This window comes from Denticeps clupeoides, chromosome 3 (assembly GCF_900700375.1).
Source record: "Denticeps clupeoides chromosome 3, fDenClu1.1, whole genome shotgun sequence".
NCBI lineage: Eukaryota > Metazoa > Chordata > Actinopteri > Clupeiformes > Denticipitidae > Denticeps > Denticeps clupeoides.
This window is the reverse complement of record NC_041709.1, coordinates 18,185,333-18,205,099: the sequence shown is the minus strand read 5'-3', so window position 1 is coordinate 18,205,099 and position 19,767 is coordinate 18,185,333. Positions and strand designations below refer to the sequence as shown.

General features: G+C 41.6%; 1 protein-coding gene across 1 annotated transcript; it reads right to left on the bottom strand.

The window, feature by feature from the left end:
- Nucleotides 1–1,504: 1,504 nt before the first annotated feature.
- Nucleotides 1,505–18,260, bottom strand: LOC114785431 (nidogen-1-like). The gene is made up of 20 exons (XM_028971701.1): nt 17,672–18,260; nt 13,638–13,940; nt 13,232–13,464; nt 12,442–13,070; nt 12,146–12,286; nt 11,801–12,052; nt 10,940–11,140; nt 10,616–10,849; nt 9,846–9,983; nt 9,052–9,180; nt 8,262–8,405; nt 7,306–7,431; nt 6,129–6,362; nt 5,790–5,962; nt 4,404–4,530; nt 3,802–3,973; nt 3,541–3,698; nt 3,239–3,362; nt 2,958–3,070; nt 1,505–2,314 (listed from the first exon to the last, which is right to left on the bottom strand). Exons 1-20 carry the CDS (start codon nt 18,041–18,043, stop codon nt 2,187–2,189), a joined length of 4,131 nt encoding a protein of 1,376 aa, XP_028827534.1. The 5' UTR covers nt 18,044–18,260; the 3' UTR covers nt 1,505–2,186.
- Nucleotides 18,261–19,767: the final 1,507 nt, after the last annotated feature.

Below are 19,767 nucleotides of genomic sequence, written 5' to 3'. Positions count from 1 at the left end.
TCCAGAGAAAACGGATGTGTTTTCAGTTTAGATTTAAACACTGAGACTGTGTCTGAGTCCCGAACACTGACTGGCAAGCCGTTCCACAACTGTGGAGCTCTATATGCTCCCATCTGTGACCTTCTGTACTTTGGGTACCAGTAGTGACCCCGCACCCGTTGATTGCAAGGGGTGATCACTCGGGTAAGGTGGAGCGAGACCATTTAGAGCATTTATAAGGTCCATTTATTTTTGTAGTCAGTCCTAAATTTGATGGGTAGCCAGAGCAGTGATTGGGGTGATGTGGTCAAATTTCCTAGTTCTATTTAAGGGGCAGTGGTGGCCTAGCGGTTAAAGAAGCGGCCCCGTAATCAGAAGGTTGCCAGTTCGAATCCTGACCCGCCAAGGTGCCACTGAGGTGCCTTTGAGCATTGTGTGCACTATGTGCTGTGCTGTGTATCACAATGACAATCACTTTTCTTTATAGAACTCTGGCTGCAGCCATCTGCACTAGCTGGAGTTTACTCATGCACCGACTAGAGCATCCAGTGTGTTGTGTTACACTAATCTAACCTAATCTAACTAATCTAGGCTATCCAGAGTTATGATGTAGTCAGCCATTTTATGTCTGCTTGAGAACGAAGTAGAAGAGCTTCTGTCTTATCAGGGTTTAACAGAAGAAAGTTGATGAGCACCCACTTTCTAATGTCCTTGTGTTTGTGAATGACGTGTTTGTGAATGACATCACCTAAAGGTAACATGTATAAGGAAAATAGCAACAGACCTAGCACAGAACCTTGTGGAACACCAAACTTTACTGTACTATGTGAAAACAAATCACCATTGATGTCCACAAACTGATACCGATTGGTCAGATATGATCTGAACCATACAAGGGCTATTCCCTTAGTCCAACATTCTCTAATCTATCAACCTGTCAAATCCATATTTATCCATAAATTACCACTGTGTCAGTCATTTGCAAGCTATTGCAGGGACACAGAGCAGCATCATCGGATTAATTAAAACAGGCATGGCAGATGAATTGGGAATGAGATCACTGATTACGTTTGAGTAAGTTGTCTACAAAACATATGCTCTAGTTCAATTAATGCCATAATTTAATTCAATTTCACACAATTCATTATTCCCTTGCAACACCCAAAACACCTCACTAATATGATGGAAATGTTCTAAGTATGTGGGTAATTTTTCTTATCACAAACTTTCTTCTTGAGTGTTTTTTTAATGATTGTAAAGGAGAAAACCAATAAAAATACTTTTAAAAGGAGACTTCAGTCTGCACTTTGCCTTTCATTAGAAACTTTAGTTAGAAGTAAATTGACATATTGGTGGTTCATTTCTAGTAATATTGCCATTGTCCAAGGCAATACCTAATCCTACAGTTTAAAGTCCAGAGCAAAGAAATTGGAACCAAGCTTTCCATGATTGTGTATTGTGCCCTTGTACAGTTCATTTTGATTACACAACTAGACTAAAGAAAAAAAATCAGCATACAACACTATCTTAGAAAAATTGTTTAATTTGAACAGCTGTACAGAACGTACATGTCTGCTTGGTCAGTTAATATCTCTTATATTTCCTCTTCACTTTTCCTCACCCCACTTTCCCAGCTGCATACACCGGACATTAATATCAGAGTAAAGTAACGTCAACATTGGCTTGTGCGTAGGGGAAATGAGGTCATATGAGACAGACACTGAAGACGCCCACTGTGGGGCCCACTCCAGATGTACAGAGGTTCGAAAAGAGGACCCCAAGGCCCTTTTCCCTGTTCAATAATTTCAGACTGTAAACGCATGTGAGAAATTGCAGCAAAATATAACATCAGTATATCATTCTGCATTTCAGAAAATAATACATATTTAAACCTATTTATTTACAATAATATAATAATTACTGTGGAATTTTATTAAACACTGGAATTGGAAAATAATTGCAAATATAATTATTCAAGTTACAATTCCATATGTACGCCTTACTAATAATCCCTAATCATTAAACCCATAAACTCCTTCCCTGATTTTGATGACAAAGACTGTTTTTGAAGGTATGTACAGTACAGGGTGACTTTTCTTTCTTTTTCCTTTTTTGAGTCCTCTCCTATATTATAAATGTTTGTCATAAGGCACGTGTGACTCTCCCTGCCCCCCTTTTTCAGTGGACTCTTGGCAACCCTGGCAAGTTCACAGGTTGTGTCCCCTCTCCACACAGCTGGCATCTTCCGTGTCTGGGCACTGGCAGGTGAGACCACCCGGCCTTGGCAGACACAGGTGTGAGCAGCCACCATTGTTTGCTGAGCAATAGTTTACCCCTGGGAGGATACAGTGAATGGTTAGGACAAATTCAGACCACTGGAAGTCAGTCCATATGGACAATGGGACTGTGCTCTTGATAGGCAGCAACATTTGTACAACCAGCATTATGTAAGTACTTTACAAGCATAATCTCACATTGTGAAAAACATCTGCAAAAAAGACCAGCTGTACTTGGATATATAGGGTGTACATGCCTGACTAACAGGATCCAGCAGGGAGTGAGTGGGGAATTAACTGGTTTAGGAATTCCCAGGATAGGTTTTTCTTGGAATGCACAACCTCCTTCAGTATTCTAAGTCTCTAAGGTCTCAGATGAAATATTATGTATTGTGATCTCTGGTGTCCTTACTCACGATAAACTACAGGTCTGTATGAGAGATTTCTGAAATCTCTCTGAAAATTCGGAAAAATATTCAGGCCTGTAGGAATTGTTTGCCAATTGTACACGTATGGAATGTGTCCAGAAAGTCTTTGTCTTCATTCTCTCTGGCATCATCTTAATGCCTTCCTGAACACAGATCATAAGAACTCAGAAACTAAGATCTGTTTAGAGTTTTTGGAATGAAATGCCAGCGTAATAAACTGTGAGTTCTGTTTTCCTAGACCTGTACTGGAAAACTATAGTGGGTCAATATTTACCTGGAGGGCATTGTGGATAGGTGGTGGTAATGCCGTATGGCTTTGAGCGTCTCTGAGGTAAAAAGCTGTCTGTCTCCTTTTCTGCCATCCTATCAATGGTAATTATGGCTTCCCTGAAGAAAACCATCATGACAGAGCATAGATTCATATTAAAGAGTTGGAATCTTAATAAAATACATGACTACTCGTTAAATATTTATTTATTTCATTTCAGACATGAAACATCCTGTACAAAACATTAAAGTAGGGCAGATGTAATGCATTTATTGTGGTTGCCATACCTCCTCCAGTCAGTGTAGAAAAGGCTTTTCCCATAGGATACAACAGCAAAGGCATACTGGATGCCTTCAACAACTTTCTTCCTGTATCGTGAGTATGGATCTACACACTCCACCTTGCGAGTTCCTGAGATACAGAAGCAGTAAGAACAGTGGTCAACATACTTTAGAAAGAATTTAAGTGTTTGACCTGAAAGGTATGTTATGAAGCCCGTTCCCCATCAAACATTATCACATGGGGTCCATTTGTGTTCACAGGTAATCAAGATGGTAAACTTCTCTATTCACAGAAGTGTCCTCCTTACCTGCATCAGCCCAACAGAGGATTCTGCTCAGGGGGTCATAGGTCAGACCATTGGGCAGTCCAAGATTTTCCGACACAAGAATTGTTCTATCGGTTCCGTCCATATTGGCCATCTCAATCTTAGGGCCGTCTCTGTTCCAGTCTGCCCAATACAGTCGGCTGGGAGTCAAAAACAAAGTGTTAGAGTATAATTATTTTATTTTGTACTACATGGTACATGTTGCAACAATGAAAGTTCATTTTTACTTTAATATAAACCTACCCGTTATTGGGGTCAGCAACAATGGGACGAGGGTTAATCAGGTCCTCATCAAACAGCACACGTCTGTAGCTGCCATCTAACTTGGACACCTCAATCTGATCCATTATGGAGTCAGTCCAGAACATGAGACGGGACAAGTGGTCTATAGCAATGCCTTCTGGGCTGCCTAAATCTGTAAAGAATGGAGAAAGTGAAAGAAGGCGGGTAATTCTTGTATCAAAAATTCAAACAAATCTAATAATGTATAATGTCCTCTACATAGTTTTATTCCAGCAGTGGAACAATTCTATGTAAAAAAAGTTAAATGAAAAATGTAAAATTCTATGTAAAAAAAGTTAAATTGCTTTGTCATTGTAATACACAGCAGAGCACAACTCAATGGCACCTTGACGGTTTGGGATATGAACCCGCAACCATCCGGTTATGGGTCCACTTCCTTACCCGCTAGGCCACCACTGCCCCCTACCCCCCAAAAAATGACAATGCAGATGCATTGAACCCGGGACCTCATACATGTGGAGCAAAGCAAGGCAGTGGCATGGCAATGCTAATTAATTCATGCTTTGATCTGAGAGTGGCTGCTTTTTCATCTGATCTTTTACCTGTTTTGATGAGGGTGGTTGGCTGCCCGCCCTGTAGACTGACCCTGCTTATGGCTGGCTCTGTGATATCTGACCAGTAGACCATTTTTTCCACACAATCGAATGCCACAGCAATGACCACCTTATCCTGGAGAGAAATGAACACATGTTTCAAAATCATATCTTATAGCATTTGATTTTGTGGACAAACATTTTTAATATGGCATATGGCTCATGAAACAAATTTTCCTTGATAGGAATACAAGACAGATCAATACAACATTAATAGAAGTCTTTTGTGCACATAAATATAACCCTCGCAAGCCCAGAATATTTCACATTTCCTCTATCAAATGTTTAGTTTCCTCCACAGACAACTTCTCTCCATGTGTGTGTCTGTTATTACACAACCAGTCAGCAATATTATGACCACATGACCTTTTGTGTGGACTGGAGAATGGGGCCTACTGGAATTAAACAGAGGTGTTTAGGGGTGATATCACCTCCCAATTTTAAGCCACTTAAAATAATATTAATAATAGTAAAACTAATGATAAACTGAAATAATCAATTGCACAACATATTTCACATTGACCCACTCACTCACTTTACATAACCACTTTCTGAAGAGAGAGTAAATGAGTAAATGAGAGTTCATGTTTACTTTAATAAAATAGTTCTTGTAATGGTGTAATGCTGCATTTAGTCTCCCAGCCTTATGAGAATAAGTCAATAAGTCATAAAAAAGAAAATGTTGCACATGTTAAGATGAGATGGTATATATTTAATATGTAAAAATTTGATTTAATAAAAATATTTCAAAATAATAGTCACCTCTCCTTTACAATTTTTACAATCAAAAATAATTTAGATTATACTGACATTCTTACTGATTAAAACACCCCTCTCCTCCCGTTTCCTGCATGCCACAAAAAGTCTGTGTCAAAGCCTGGTCAATTTCACAAAATGTCAAAGGCAGAGGGAGATATCTGAGAACATAAAGCCCTGTCTGTCTGAGAGGAATGTCTGACACTTCAGCCTAGGAAGAACTCGGTATCAATGGGCCCTGTCAAGCCTGCTCGTAAACAATCACTTCATGGAGGAGGACAAAAAAGAAGGAGGAAGTCTTTCATTTCCATACTCTACGTCCTACCAAATGTAAGCCAGAGCTTGGGGCCCCAGCCGTGAAACATTTTCATGGAGTGAGGTCATCACGGCAGAAATTTTGTTTCTCTTAATCACACAGCTGTTTGTAAGTTTTGTAGATCTTTGAAGGAGAGGACACAAGCCTCACATCGAAGAAACTTGAAGAAAACATAACAGTAGGAAAGAACAGAAGATTGGATTTGGAGAATCCCTGACAGAGGAGAAGAGGAGAGTTGGGAGGATCCCAACTGGTGAACTTACTGGAACGTGCAGGAGTGTTCTTGCTTCCTCCTTTTTCATGCTGTAGCCATCAAGGGGGATGTGCTCAATCTTGCCACTCTGTGCAAAAAGTAGGTTGGTGCCTGGTGTCGGGGGACTCACGTCTGGTCGTGGTGTGGGACCCACAAGAGGCGGCGAAATCCCATGGTCGATGCCTGTATAGCACAAGAAACTGGTTAGAAAAAATGCCCCCTGAACATTTAGCAAATTTGTTCAAGATGTGCATTAGATTATCTTTCAACCCACATTTATAACCATGTGTGCTTGAGTCGGTAAGATGTTATGTCTATCTACGTGTAGCATGCGTGTTTCATCACTCACAGCTTGGCCTGCTTCCATCTCCGCTCCTGGTTCCTTGGATCTCTTGTCCATTACGGTCCACGCACCAGCACTGACCAGCGTGGGGAAAGCACTGTGTGGGTTCATATGCACCGTATGGGTCGCAGGTGGGCACAAACTGGGGAGTGGGCCGGTGTGAGAACAGGAAGAACGTAGTGGGGGCGCTGGCAGCTAAAGCGCTCTCTCTGTGTTTTTCACAGGGGGTCTTCTCACGTTCTGAGAGCAGAAAGAAGAGACACACAGAAACCTGAAGTAGTGCATGGAACACTCAATTGTGGCTTGAAATGTCAGGTGGAAGAAGATGGTTGGTTTGTGATGAATTTCCAGTGGTTAGAAGAAAAAGAAGGACAACACAGTACAGCCGTGAGCCACAGCCACACGGTGAGAGAGAAGCCAAAAATGTGAGAGAAGAAGGAGACAACACAGAGTGGTCCAAAAAGAATATCTTTGCAACAAAAATAAGTGATCACGTTTTCAGGAACACTGTTGCTAACAAAGGTGTATTGATTTGTTAAGTTCATATCATTATCACTACTTTGATACATTATAAATACTTAAAGCTGGTACAAAAAAGCCTAAAAACTAATAACCAGAACACTTATAGAAAATGAGATACTGAGTTCATGGGACACCAAAGAAAGCTTCTAACACTGGAGCTAAAATGATGGCCTTTGAATGTGGCATATTGAAAGATATGCCAAAAAGAAGACCAGAGAAGGACTATCATTATGCTGAAAGAAAAACTTCTCCAGCATCCACAATATTCATTGTGGCTCTAGCCTGTGCTTCTACCAGTTCTGAGCAGAAATGTTCCAATCAAACATACATCCTCAACAACGGGTGTTGCAAAATTTTAGTTTTAATGTACCAATTTGTTCCTTTGTTTGAAATAATCAGAATTGTGCTGTACTGGGGGAAATGGGGTATCAGTGAAGAGACTTCAGGAAGCTTCTAGCTTCTCATTTTGTCAACACAAGACCTTTGTGCAAATGTATTGTTTCTATTAAAACCATCATCATACAATCAGTGAAACCCCTAATGAACAAAAAAAAATCCAGTTAATTAATATTAATACCCACACAATACTGTGTTCACACTTTCACACTGCTGAGCCTGAGGAAGACAGCTATGTCCTGAGGTGAAGGATAGCAGGACATACCAGAGTCAGTTATGCACTGGAAGCCGTTGCCGTGGAAACCTAGATGGCACTGACAGGTAAAAGACCCCTGGTTGTTGTAGCAGGTGGCATCTTGGTGACAACGACCAGGCTGGCATTCATCAATATCTGTTAAAAAAAAGACGATAACCCATGTCAACCCACTAACCACAGAAGATCTCCAGAGTAGAAATGCTTCATAGAATTTTGGACTCTATGGTCCAGATGGTTCTGCTGCCTCTCCTCATAGTGCTAGTTTTGCACATCTGTTCACCACAAGATTAAATGTGAACCCCTTGCGCACACACACACACACACACACACACACACACCTCAGCATTTCCTCTCTGTGTCATATCCCCATTCCCAGATCCAGTTTTTGGTAACATTCCAAGGCAAGCCATCACACAAGCCATATGTATTAAAATTGGGGGAAGGGGTGTAGAGTACAAGCTAAATGCAGCTGTGGGCCTGGATCTGCCTTCACACACACACACACACACACATACACAAACACTTCCTCCCTGAGAGGTCTTGTGTTTATGAGCATACAGTGAATTTGCATTGTCTTTACTAGAGTGGAGAAGTGTGCACTGTTTTACAGCAATATGGACAACACTCTTTGAAGACTTGAGAAATTCAATCATTTGGCCTGATTCAGTACAAAAATGGAAAAAACAATTCTGCTCCTTTTCACCACCTTAGCATTTCATAAGTCGTCTACCCTAAGCAAACATCCGTTAAACTTCTCATAGGTGAAACATCAACGCACCCAGAGACACTTGAATATACAACTCAAGCACACTGTTTTCTTTCTCTGTGTGCTACGACCCATATGCATCCTCTCCCTGTCAGTCTTCCTGCATCCTGTGGCCCTTCTTTCTCTCAAACTCCTGAAAGTGTCAGGAAAAAAAACAGCTCAGGAATGTCCACTGTGAATAAAAACTGACACAACTGACCCTGGCAGGAGTGACCATCTCCAGAAAAACCCGTCAAGCAAGCGCAGACGTAGGAAGAGCCACCAGTGTATCTGCAGCGAGCGCGCTCCGGAATGTCACAGTCATGGGAGCCTCTCAGGCAGTGGTCCACCCCCTGCTCCACCTCTGAGAGAGGGAGAAACATGGAGACAAAAAAGAGAAGCAATGAGAAGGACAGAACGGTGACCAGGTATGGACAGGAACAGACAAGAGAATCAGAACAGAAAGATACGATAGAACAGAAGGACAGAGTGACTGAACACAAGACTCATGAACAAAAGAACATCAAGCCAGAGACACGAAGCCAGAGATAAGGGAAACATGAGAAAAAATATATAAGAAAGAACAAGACACAACACAAGATACAGGAGTGAATGAAAAAAGCTGAATAAAAATCCGATAGAGAAACAAGGCCCCTCAAAATAAAACTGATGTCACAGATACATACACTAATAAACTTTCCATTCCTTGGAATCCATTCTTCATATATATATATATATATATTTTTTTTTTTTGGTTTTGATTTATAGTATCTGTGGTTTGCGTGTATGTGGTGACAAATGTATGTATTTATATAAAATGAAAAATATGCATACATAATATGGTAAGATTTTAATATATAATACATTACCTTAAAATGGAAACCAAGAGTTTCCCATTATTAAATGAAACCTGCAAAGTTGCAACTCCCCCATTTCTGGTTTGGCCATGCACATTTTGGACCATGGCTGTAATAAAACAACTGAGAAACACACGGTTCAAAAAAACTCACCAATGCAGGTCCTCCCATCGCTGGCAAACTGGAACCCCTCTATGCACTCACAGCGGAAAGATCCGGGCTGGTTGTTGCAGATGGTGTGACGGCCACAAATCTGTGGGGTGTCCCTGCATTCATCAATATCTGAGTTCAAATGAGAAAGAGAAAGGTGAGCGAGAGACAGAGTAAGGAGCTTCAATCAAATACAAACAGGCCTCCACTGTTCTTGCTTTTGGAACACATTTCTTTAAATGTCCTTTGAGGGGTTTTCACATTCTGAAATATATAAAAAAAAAATGTAAAAAAAAGTATACACATTGCTTAGACAAGGGAAATAAACGAATGAGTTTGTCTTTCAGCCACTACAGTAATAGTTATGGTTTTTAAAGGCTTAGTTTTCATTAACATTTAGTCATTGACTGCTAGTGTTTAAATTCTAATTCCAACATCCGTGCTTGTTTTTTTTAGAGAACGGGAAAAGATCACTGCTCCCACAGCCCTCCAATCTCATTCACTGCAAGCGGAGTGCAGCAAGCATGGGCTACCGCACCAGCAGTTTCCCACATTTGCTCTGTGTTACAGCTGCCGGCCCGACTCCCTCAGAGGAAGCTCTTCTCCCCCCTGAGCTACAGACGAACCCAACCCCCCCGCTCAGGAAGAGGAGCCCCTCAAATCTCCAACATCTCACTAGAGTTTCCCAACCATGTTTCCCTCCCGGCATTTCTCCATTTGAGTTTCAGCGTGGGGGCTAATCAAATCACTAGACCCAACAGGAGTGCAAAAGTATAAATCAACTCGACTGTGATTACCGTAACACGTGCGTCCATCTCCAGTGTACCCGCCAGCGCACTCACAGGTGAACTGGGTGCCTGTGCCAGCCCGACACATGGCGTTGCTGTCGCAGCCATGTCTGCCAGTGTAGCACGGGTTCTGCTCTGGTACAATGTCTGTCAATGAGAAACAACAGACTGTAGAATAATGTCATCCTTTCTTTAGTTATTTATGCGCCACATGTACAACAATCCCTCTGGGTAGACTATAACAAAGAAGCATGCACACATACAACCATTGTGGACCCCCCAAAACAAGAAAACAGCCCTGATTAATAACAGCGTTGAGTTGGATGCCAGAGGTACCAGCATTTCGACTCGACAGCCGGCTGTTTGAAGTGTCTGCTGTGGGAAACCAGCCACAGATGTTACGTTTCTGTGGCCATAACCTCCAGCTGAGTCAAGATGGCTTGCGTAACCTAACCGAGCCTGACCCCCTAAAACACATACACATGCTCACATTCTCCCAGCAACCTTGACCGACACAGTCACACACACATGGCAGTATAATTCAACAACTGGCCAATAAACATGTACAATTTGTAACAAAGGTTCTGAACACCTTGTTAATCCCCTCGAAGAAGAAAGAGAAATCAGAAGAACTTGAAAAAAGCTGAGCATGTGAGCAAAAAAAAAAAAACGCCTCTATGAACAAAATGCAAAACTTGAACATCACTGCACAAATGCACAACAAATTCACGAACTCTCTGGTGAAAAGATCAGCAAAGACTAAGAAGGTGGGAGCTCACTATGTATGGAGCCGATCTTGTTGCTCATGGCGTAGCGAATGAGCTGGTTGCCAGCATCGTACATGACAAAGATCTGGTCCACATTAAGCTGTTGGGTGGAGTGAGGTGACCAGGCTGCTTCGCTGAACTCGCAGCTCTGGTACGTGATGGTTTGCTTCCAGTGGTAGCTCCTTGTCTGAACAGTACTATCAGGTAGAGTGATGGTGTAGTCACGATTGGAGGATGACGTGATCACTGCAGTCGAAAAAAGCAAGGGTCTGGTTAGAGTTGACACTTTAAATAAAGTTTGTCAAATTGTGAGAGTTCCAATGAGTCAATACATACCATTTCTAGAATACTGGTAGATCTCGGTGTATGGGTTGATCTGGACTGTCGCCCCAGGTGGAATCTCTGGCAGGCGGCCTTCCAGCCATGTGTTGACTACCAGGTGATCATGTTCGTTGATGCCCATAAATTCCTGTGTGATAGTCAGTTTCTCATTGCTGGAATGGAAGCTTACCTCTGCCTGCCGGGTAAATCTGCCTCCTGCGAAAACAAAAAGGGCGGATATGAAGCCAGAACTGGTGTCTCAAGAACCTCAAAGAAACCCCATGTTTCCCCCTCAAGCCAGAGTTTGCATTCCTAAATATTGGAACTATGACTTGAGATATTGAGGGGGAGCGTCTGAAGAACATTGTAAACCAGACATTATGACAGATACACAGCAACCACAAAATCAGAATTAAGGAACCTGAATTTCAAGCAGTCACGATCACGATAAAGATCAATGTGTAGGGTTCTTGCTCAGTCACAGAGATATTATTCATGAACCGGATGATTTGTCACTGAGGGACATGATGGTAGCATTAGATCCCACTTTACACAACAAACGCAAACTGAACAACACAAACACAAGATGAAAAGAGCATTTTGCTGTAAAGGTTAGCAAAGGCTTTTATGCATTATTAATGCATAAAATATTTATCACACTTATTTCGTATGGAATCACCAGAAGCCAAGAGGGGAGAAGGTTTGGAAGATTTGGAAGAGCTCATCTATCAATTTTATATATGTACTTTTCATTTAGTTACTTTTGAAAAAGCTTTCATGTAAATTACTTTCACTCATTGTCCATTACCAAATATTGCTAATCAGGGTAAGATTTGTCAGAGCCCAACCTTCCCAAGAGATTAAACTTCCTCTTACCAACAACACTGAAACCATTATGGTATCCAGGCTGCTCTAGAGCAAAAGCCCATCCAATAACTCCCCCAAGCGAGGCAAGGGGTTGGAGACAAGGACCCAGGGTATCCGGAATGGCACTGATGGCCACGTAAGCTCGACCATCGTTGGCAACCACGTACGAATGCAAATCATGGTTGTTCAGTTCCAGAGCAGTTGGTGAGTTGCCAACGTATACACGTCCATTGACCTTGCCGTTCATCCTCTGAGGTTTACCTGTTGACAAAAAAAATGTCCACTTGACTTCAGAGAATGCTCCAAATGTCCTTTTTTGCTAAACACTGTAATGCTACTGGATCGAAATGTTACCCTCAGCAACACAATCTCTGCCATCCCCATAGAAGCCAGGTCTACAGTGGCAGCAGAAGCCACCAGAGTAATCCCTGCAGTCAGCGAAAGAGGAGCACTTCTGACGGCTGTTGGCGCACCTCTCATAGTCATAAGAAAACACTGCAGTACAAAAATAAAAATTCTTACCATCAGGTGTTTCTAAAATTCCAAAAATTTTTCCATACTACTTCCATGTGGTTGCAACGTACATATTACAAGATATTAACCAAAGGTTGTTCAGATTCATGACTATTTAAAATGATCAGTATACCCACCATCTATTTCCAAGTCATCCTCATTCACCACCAGCACCTGTGGGTTTTCTGGCTGGCGTCGTGGATGTGGGTAATTTGGCTGGAACTGAGATGTGTCCACTGGCCTTAATGGAGCCTCTGAGGATGCTTCTTCAGGGTAGTTTATCTCAGGAGAAGGTTCCTCAGGGTAGGATTCTTCACGGTATACTACCCTAGGTGAGAATTCCTCGATTTCGTCAGGAAAGGGTTTTTCTGTGTAGTTTCCCTCAGGCAAGAGGTCTTCAGGATAGGTTTCATTGGCCAAAGGATCCTTATCATATATTACCTCAGGTGTGGGTACCACAGGGTATTTTACCCCAGGAAGAAATTCTTCACTGTATATGTCGGGTAAAGACTCATCAGGGTATATTACCTCAGGTGAGGGTTCCACAGGGTACATTACTTCAGGTGACAATGAGGCTGTTTCATCAGAGTATGCTTCTTCAGTGTAAACTTCTTCTGGATCAATTGTGGGAAACACTAGGTCCTGCTCACTACTGTTTTTTGCTCCTGGTGAAATTTCTGAAACCTGTCCTGGTGTAATTGACGTGAAAAATGAAGATGTGCCAATCTCGAAGACCCACAAACCTTGCCGCCCCGAGTTGGTCTGCCTTGAGAGGAAGGAGAAGCAGTGTTACTAGATCTGAACCAGTAAAGCTTTCTATTCTTGATATTATGTTAATTCATTTGCTCACATTTGGCATTATTATAGAGATAGCTTTGCATTGAATGAACCATATGTATATAAAAAAACACATCAATTGAAGTTTACTGTGTCAGACTCTGAATGGACTCCACATCATCAGTGGTGATCCTGTAGTATGGGCCTTGAGTGGTACTCCAGCTGAACCAGCCCTTTACCAGGCCCTTGCTGAACCCAACCTCAACAGGTTTGCTCTCGTCCCCTATATTTGTCAAGTGGAACTGCAGTCCATCACTTGGATACAACAAGATAGCATAAGAAGCTGATTCCATGGATGCCACCACAAGCTGAAAGGTGTTTCTCTGCAAAAAAAAAGAAAAATGTTTCATTCGAATAAGTCTTTAACACAATAATTACACAATTTTCCCCCATCTTTTAATAACAACCATCTGACAGATACTGGACTGATTAAATGATCGTGAAATGCCAATACTATCATTATTGGGTTTCTACACAGCAGTAAAAACAGTCTTGCCTTGTGGACTGTCCCATCTCCCCGACCAGACTCTCCATTGACAGCCACATTTTCCCAGGTAACAATGAAGGCATGGGTGGGTTCCACTTCATCCTCTGCAGGGAACGCCTGGCTGATATGTTCATTGATCCTTTGGAGCACAGAAGCACTACTGTCTTGCCGGAAATAGACCTTCCCAATCCCATCGCTGGTGTCAAGATCTCCCATAAATGCTGCGGCAAGACCAAAGCTGGCAGGCATCTGTCCCAGATAATCTGACTCAGCAGGAGGTTTGGCCATTGAGATGAATCCATTTGTGTTGATCTGCAAAATGTAAAAATACATAGATTTAATTTCTGCCCAATAAGATAACAGTATTTCACAGATTGTGGCACTTTAATGAAACTGTCCCTTGGTTTAACCAGGAAATCTGCAACATGTAAATACTTAAAAGATGACAATTGAATCTATTCAGAAACTGTATAATTATGTCTAAGCCCACATTTTGCAGCTCACACTTTATAAGCAAGTGGCCATTTGTGAAAAATAAAGTTTACTGTACAATTAGAAAGACGCAATAAAACCTTAGTTTACTACTGACTTAACAGTAAAAACACAATCTCAGTTGGACTTGAAGTGTAAGTGTAATGGGAAATTACACAAAGACACTGGCAAGATAAATGAGAGATCTGTGAACACACACCACCAACTGTTACATAGCCCCGCCCAGTGCAAATTACAGCAGTCTTTTGAATCATCACAAAGTACCTGTGAGGTCCAGGAATTGCCCTTTGGCATCACAAATGCAAGACGCCTTACTTAAAACCCTTTTCTGAGAAACAGCAGTACCCAAACAAAAATCAAGGGCGAGTGTCACCCCTGCTGAAAAGCAAGAAGAACGTTACTTCGCAAGCACCCGTTTGTAAACTACAGCAAACTGCCAACTCAACTTCTGCTGATTTCTGTTAGAGAAGCAGCAGTAGAATTTCATTTCACCATAAGATGTGAACAACTGTTGTTAACGCTTTCTTTTGCATGCATTTTGTGCAGAATTAGACTTAGACTGAGGCTAGAATCCCCTCTCTGCTCATTCACATCTGTCTTAAAGCAGCAGGCTCAATTAGTAGCTTTTAAGTCTAAATTGCTCACTAAATACTGCTGTGAACTTTATTTGCTCCTGTGAGACCAACAAATGTTCTTACAAAAGGCTGAACAGAAATCTGGATTTGGTCTCCCCACTGCCTCCCCTCTTCTCTGTTTCAGGAACGGTATTGTTTCACGAAATCTGTGCCCACTTGAGATATCACCAGTTTCAAAGCTGCAAAGAAGTGTAAATCATTTTTGTGTGAGTTCAGAAACCAGAAAAAAAACTTGCTTTAACCACATTTAAATGACAAATTGTATAAAGGAATGCATTACATCTTGATCAACTCTTGTTTAGAGTTATATAGAATTATATAAACCAGTGCAAGAAAAAAAAAAACAATATCTTTTTTTGTTATATAGCAGTGAAAGTGCATTCATTCATGGGCTCTAAATTTAAACAATGTCTGAAATGGATTTTAAATCCGTGGAAATTATCTTGTCAACAGAAATATATAAAAATGCCACCCCCTGAAATCATTCTGCACAAGTTGTTTAACCTCCCAGCCCCCCACTACCCGCCCAGCATGGAGCCCCAGGGGGAAAGGGGGCCAGTGAACCTGCTGAGAGAAAGAGGAGGGGGGTCTGCAATATCAAAGCCAGCTGGAGCGGCTGCACAGGCACTCAGTGAAGCAACATAACCTCAACCTGTGCAGCAGGGGAGGGAACGAGAAAGGGCGGGAAATAAAGAGAAGGATGGGGGTGGGAATAAGAAAGATCAAGATAAGAAAGAAAGAAAGAAAGAAAGAAAGAAAGAAGGAAAGAGAGAAGAAGAAAGAAAGAAAGAAAGAAAGGGAGAAAAAGAAAGAAAGAAAGAAAGAAAGAAAGAAAAAGAAAGAAAGAAAGAGAGAGAGAGAGAAGAAGAGAAAGAAAGAAAGGTACAGGAAATGTAAGAACAAAAATTTACACATACGCTGATGCTACTATTCATAAATAGGCAACAATTAATTGTGTTGCTTTTGTATTGTATACTATTGTATAGAAGGCCCCTTTTTACATTTTCATGTCACTAAAACTTTTTAGTGACATGAAAAAAGACATTTAATTTAGACATTGTGAAAAGAGGAAAAAGATATGTTGTTTTCATGGGAACAGGAAATACCATAGCTGCTATATATTTATTTATAATTGTGTACTGTTATAAACCCAAGTGGACTGAGATTTACAGTGAAACTATGAATACTATGAAAATGAAGCTGTAAATTACATAAATTTACACCTAACCTTAGTCTTAAACTGCACAAGTGGCTTAAACGTTAATTCTATTGTACGCTGGCTGGCCTAGTTATGTGCCACATGCTTGGTTTCTTAAGTCCTTATATAACGTGCTAATGGGTGATTAAAGAAAAAAAATAGCATTAAATGAACCACACATGTTTTAAATGACTGTTGTAGCTGGAAATGAATGGAATGTTAATGAATGGAATTTCGGCATAAATGTAGGGAGACTAACTTTCAGCAACAATTTGTCTACAGCACCAATGCTATATTCACTGTGACACGAAAATCTTTATTATAAGGTTCAAAACCCTTTTTATATTATCTTAGCACAACTGAACACCACTGCACTCATTAAAGAAGAAATAAAACTGGCCTTCTTCAGCAAATGTGAATTCAACTACATCATTACTATTAACTTTGTTTAATTTCATAAAATTTTCTATTGAAACTATTTTCAATTCATGTTAGTCTGCTGAGACACTCAATCTGTCTAGGTCGAGCTGACTGAAAGAGGTCCACCTCGAGGTTCCTCAGCTTTTAATGGGTTTTAATAGTCTAACCTGACCACAGGTACGTGGTGTATCAGGCACGAAGCCATTCAAGCCTTGAAGTCAGACTACACGGGGTCCTCTGTTAAGTGCCCTTATATTTGCTCGGAAACATCCGTATCAATGGGGGGGCGATAAGGTTGTCAACAAGAGGTGACAGACGCTGGCTTTCTGACACAGTGCTGAGATAATCTAACTTGCCTGAGATCAGTGACTCCAGATAGCGCACACAATGGGCGGCGTCGAGAACCTTGTTGAGCCCTTCAGAAGCCTTGGCTTTTTGATCCAAACACAAAAGTCCTGTTATGTCCCCATCACAAAGCTTTCTAATGAGTTGTGGGGAACTGACCTCCACGGGGGTGTGCGGGTCTCAACAAAAGAGTCCAGAGTAAGACCTGTAACGACTGTTTACACGAAAAGGTGAATGGCCACCACCACTGACCCCCCAATGATCTTTAATGAAGTACACACACGAGCAGAATTCTCAGACAACTGGCCATGGTTTTAAAGAGAAGCAGGGTGAACGGGCTACAAAGGAAGGGCAAGGGGCTACGGGTGATTTGCGACGCTGAGAAACTCAGAAGCGAGGCGTTGAGACAAGCCTCAGCTGCGCTGGCAGCTTTATAAACCCATAAGAGACCCGCTGACCGGCCTGTACATCCTCAGACTGGAATAAATATTTAGGTCTGGAGCCCATTCACCACATGCAGTCCTCTGAACAGACCGTCTTACGTTGCAGGGGCGGCTTTTATGGGTGTGGACTGCTGGACCCAGACCCCCCCCCCCCGGTCCAGCTACAAAGGCTTCAATGGCTTTTATTATTATTATTTTTTATTATTATTTTTTTTTTTTTAACAAAATCTGATGCATCATTAGATGTTTTGTTAAAACTACTGGCCTCTTGTAGTTAATACCAGCACAAACAGAGACCAGAGACCATTGCTTATTTTTTTGCCCTCCAAATCAAGATCTGAACCAGTTATATTTATATACCAATTAACAAAAAATATGATCCAACAGTGGGCAGTGCATTTTGGAATTGAAATTGGAATTTGGAATTTAAAAAGGCATATTTAGGCATATAAACAGCATATTCAGGCGTACAACAGTATATTGAACCAGAAAGCGTGCTTCCATACTCACGTAAACGCTTTCAAAGGCTCCGTCAAAGAAGTAAAGTTTGCGGTCCAGACGGAGCTCGTGTGTCCGGTCGCTGCCGGGCTCCAGGCGCAGGTCGCCGGCCTCCGGCCCGAAGTGGAACAGGTCGCTGCGGTCCAGGGCGGCCGCTGTCAGCGCCAGGGCGACGTGGACCCAGGCCTGGAGCGGAGCCATGGTAGGTGCGTGCGGGGGGAAGCGGAGAGGACGCTGTGCCGCCGCCGCGGAGGACGCGCCGGGAAGGGAGAGGGGAGGTCGGCGAGCCGGTGAAGGCGGAGCCGGGGCGCTGGCTGGCTGGCTGGATGGCTGGGGGGGCGGGTGGTGGTTCTCATTCTTCAAGCTCGCCAACAAATAGCCCATTTAATAACTGTGGTCAATATAAAGACTGTTCGCCACGGAGTAGTACCGCGTTATGAAATTATGACAGCTCCAATTATATCTGGATCGGGGTGGGCTCTCAAAAAAGTGAAATGTGCTTCAAAAATTAACAAAAGGATAAAAATTAATACGGAGGCCGTGAATGTCTGGATATTGTGTTGCGTATGGAAGATTATAAGCATAAATATTCAATTGGCAATTCATTTCATTCATTTCCATTCATTTACAGCATTTATCAGACGCCCTTATCCAGAGCGACCTACAATCTGTAGTTACAGGGACAGTCCCCCCCTAGAGACACTCTGGGTTAAGTGTCTTGCTCAGGGACACAATGGTAGTAAGTGGGATTTGAACCTGGATCTTCTGGTTCATAGGCGAGTGTGTTACCCACTGGGCTACTACCACCAATTAATTATTCAATGTGCGAAGTGCTGATGTAATCCTTAGTTCATATATTTAATAAAAAATAGAATAACAATTCACTGAATTGCATTCCATTTTGCCATGGGTTTTCTGTCCATTTATTCAAATGGCAATTCCTTTTGCAATTGGCAATTCAATGTCCAAAGCGCTGATGCAATCCTTTATTAATTTAATTTTTTTTTGCATCTTCCATTGCATTTCGTATTGCAATTCCTTTTGCAAATCGTTTTGCACATTGATTTGCAAATTGCAAAATTACAATCAAATGACATGCTCTGATTGAATACTCAATTGAAAATTGCATGCTCTGATTGAATATTGCATTGCCAGTTTCCATTTGAATATTTGTGCTTATAATCTTCCATAGTTGCCGAGATAAACAAGCATGAGAAAAGTGCCTAATTACCCTACGTTGTAATACCTCTGTGCGCCTCTTGAGGTGGTAGTGAGTGGCTCTCTGTGACTGCATGTGAACAATAAAGGAGATTTCCATAAAATGCACACTCATAACACAAGCCAGTTTGCAAGGGAAGCCTGTTTGGATAATGCAGGCACAGGCACAGCTATGTTAATGGTGGTTGAATTTCCTTAAGTAATAGTTAATAGCCAAACATGCTAATCACTTGACACTTTTTAAATATCCTTTTTTCACTAACCTTCATTTTTATTATGTATATTAATTTACCTTCAGCAAGCATCACACCAAAACCACACTGAATAAGTGTTTTCTACTAATAGGACTGAATGGTGACAAGGGGGATCAGTGTAATTCTTACTGCTTTCTGGTTAAATACTGCCCCCTATTTTATGAGGGATACGTTTTAGTGAAAAAATCATGCACAAACAAAATATTTCATAACTCCTATGAGCTAAACTAAGCAGTGGAAGGGAAAACCATAACACAAAAATGAGAATTAAAGTGAAGGAGAAATCTACAACACCATAATTAACTATGAACGACAGATTTGGGGGAGCTCAACATCACCATCTGATGGTACGCTTTCATACTGTGCTGTGAAAATCACAGAACTAAGCTGGATGCGATGGGAAGAGTGATCCCATATCACAGTGAAAATGATATCCATCATTGTTATGAAAGGGCGCCGCATGCATATAATACAGGAGAGCCACACACAATGAAATATGTATTAGAACATTCTCTTCCTTTCTCTCCATCTCTCCTCCTCTCGCCCTCAGTCACATGCACACACACACACACACACACACACACACCCTCTCCTCCCACCTTCTCGTACTTATCCGACCAATGGTGTGGCTCAGAG

Bases quoted from the DNA above. Each gene is read 5' to 3' on its own strand.
- LOC114785431 (XM_028971701.1), bottom strand. From the start codon at position 18,043: ATGGGCTATTTGTTGGCGAGCTTGAAGAATGAGAACCACCACCCGCCC. The intron at 12,287-12,441 runs GTGGGTATACTG...TTTGTACTGCAG, and splicing joins GGATGACTTGGAAATAGATG to TGTTTTCTTATGACTATGAG. The intron at 9,984-10,615 runs GTGAGCTCCCAC...TCTCATTGACAG, and splicing joins CAAGATCGGCTCCATACATA to ACATTGTACCAGAGCAGAAC.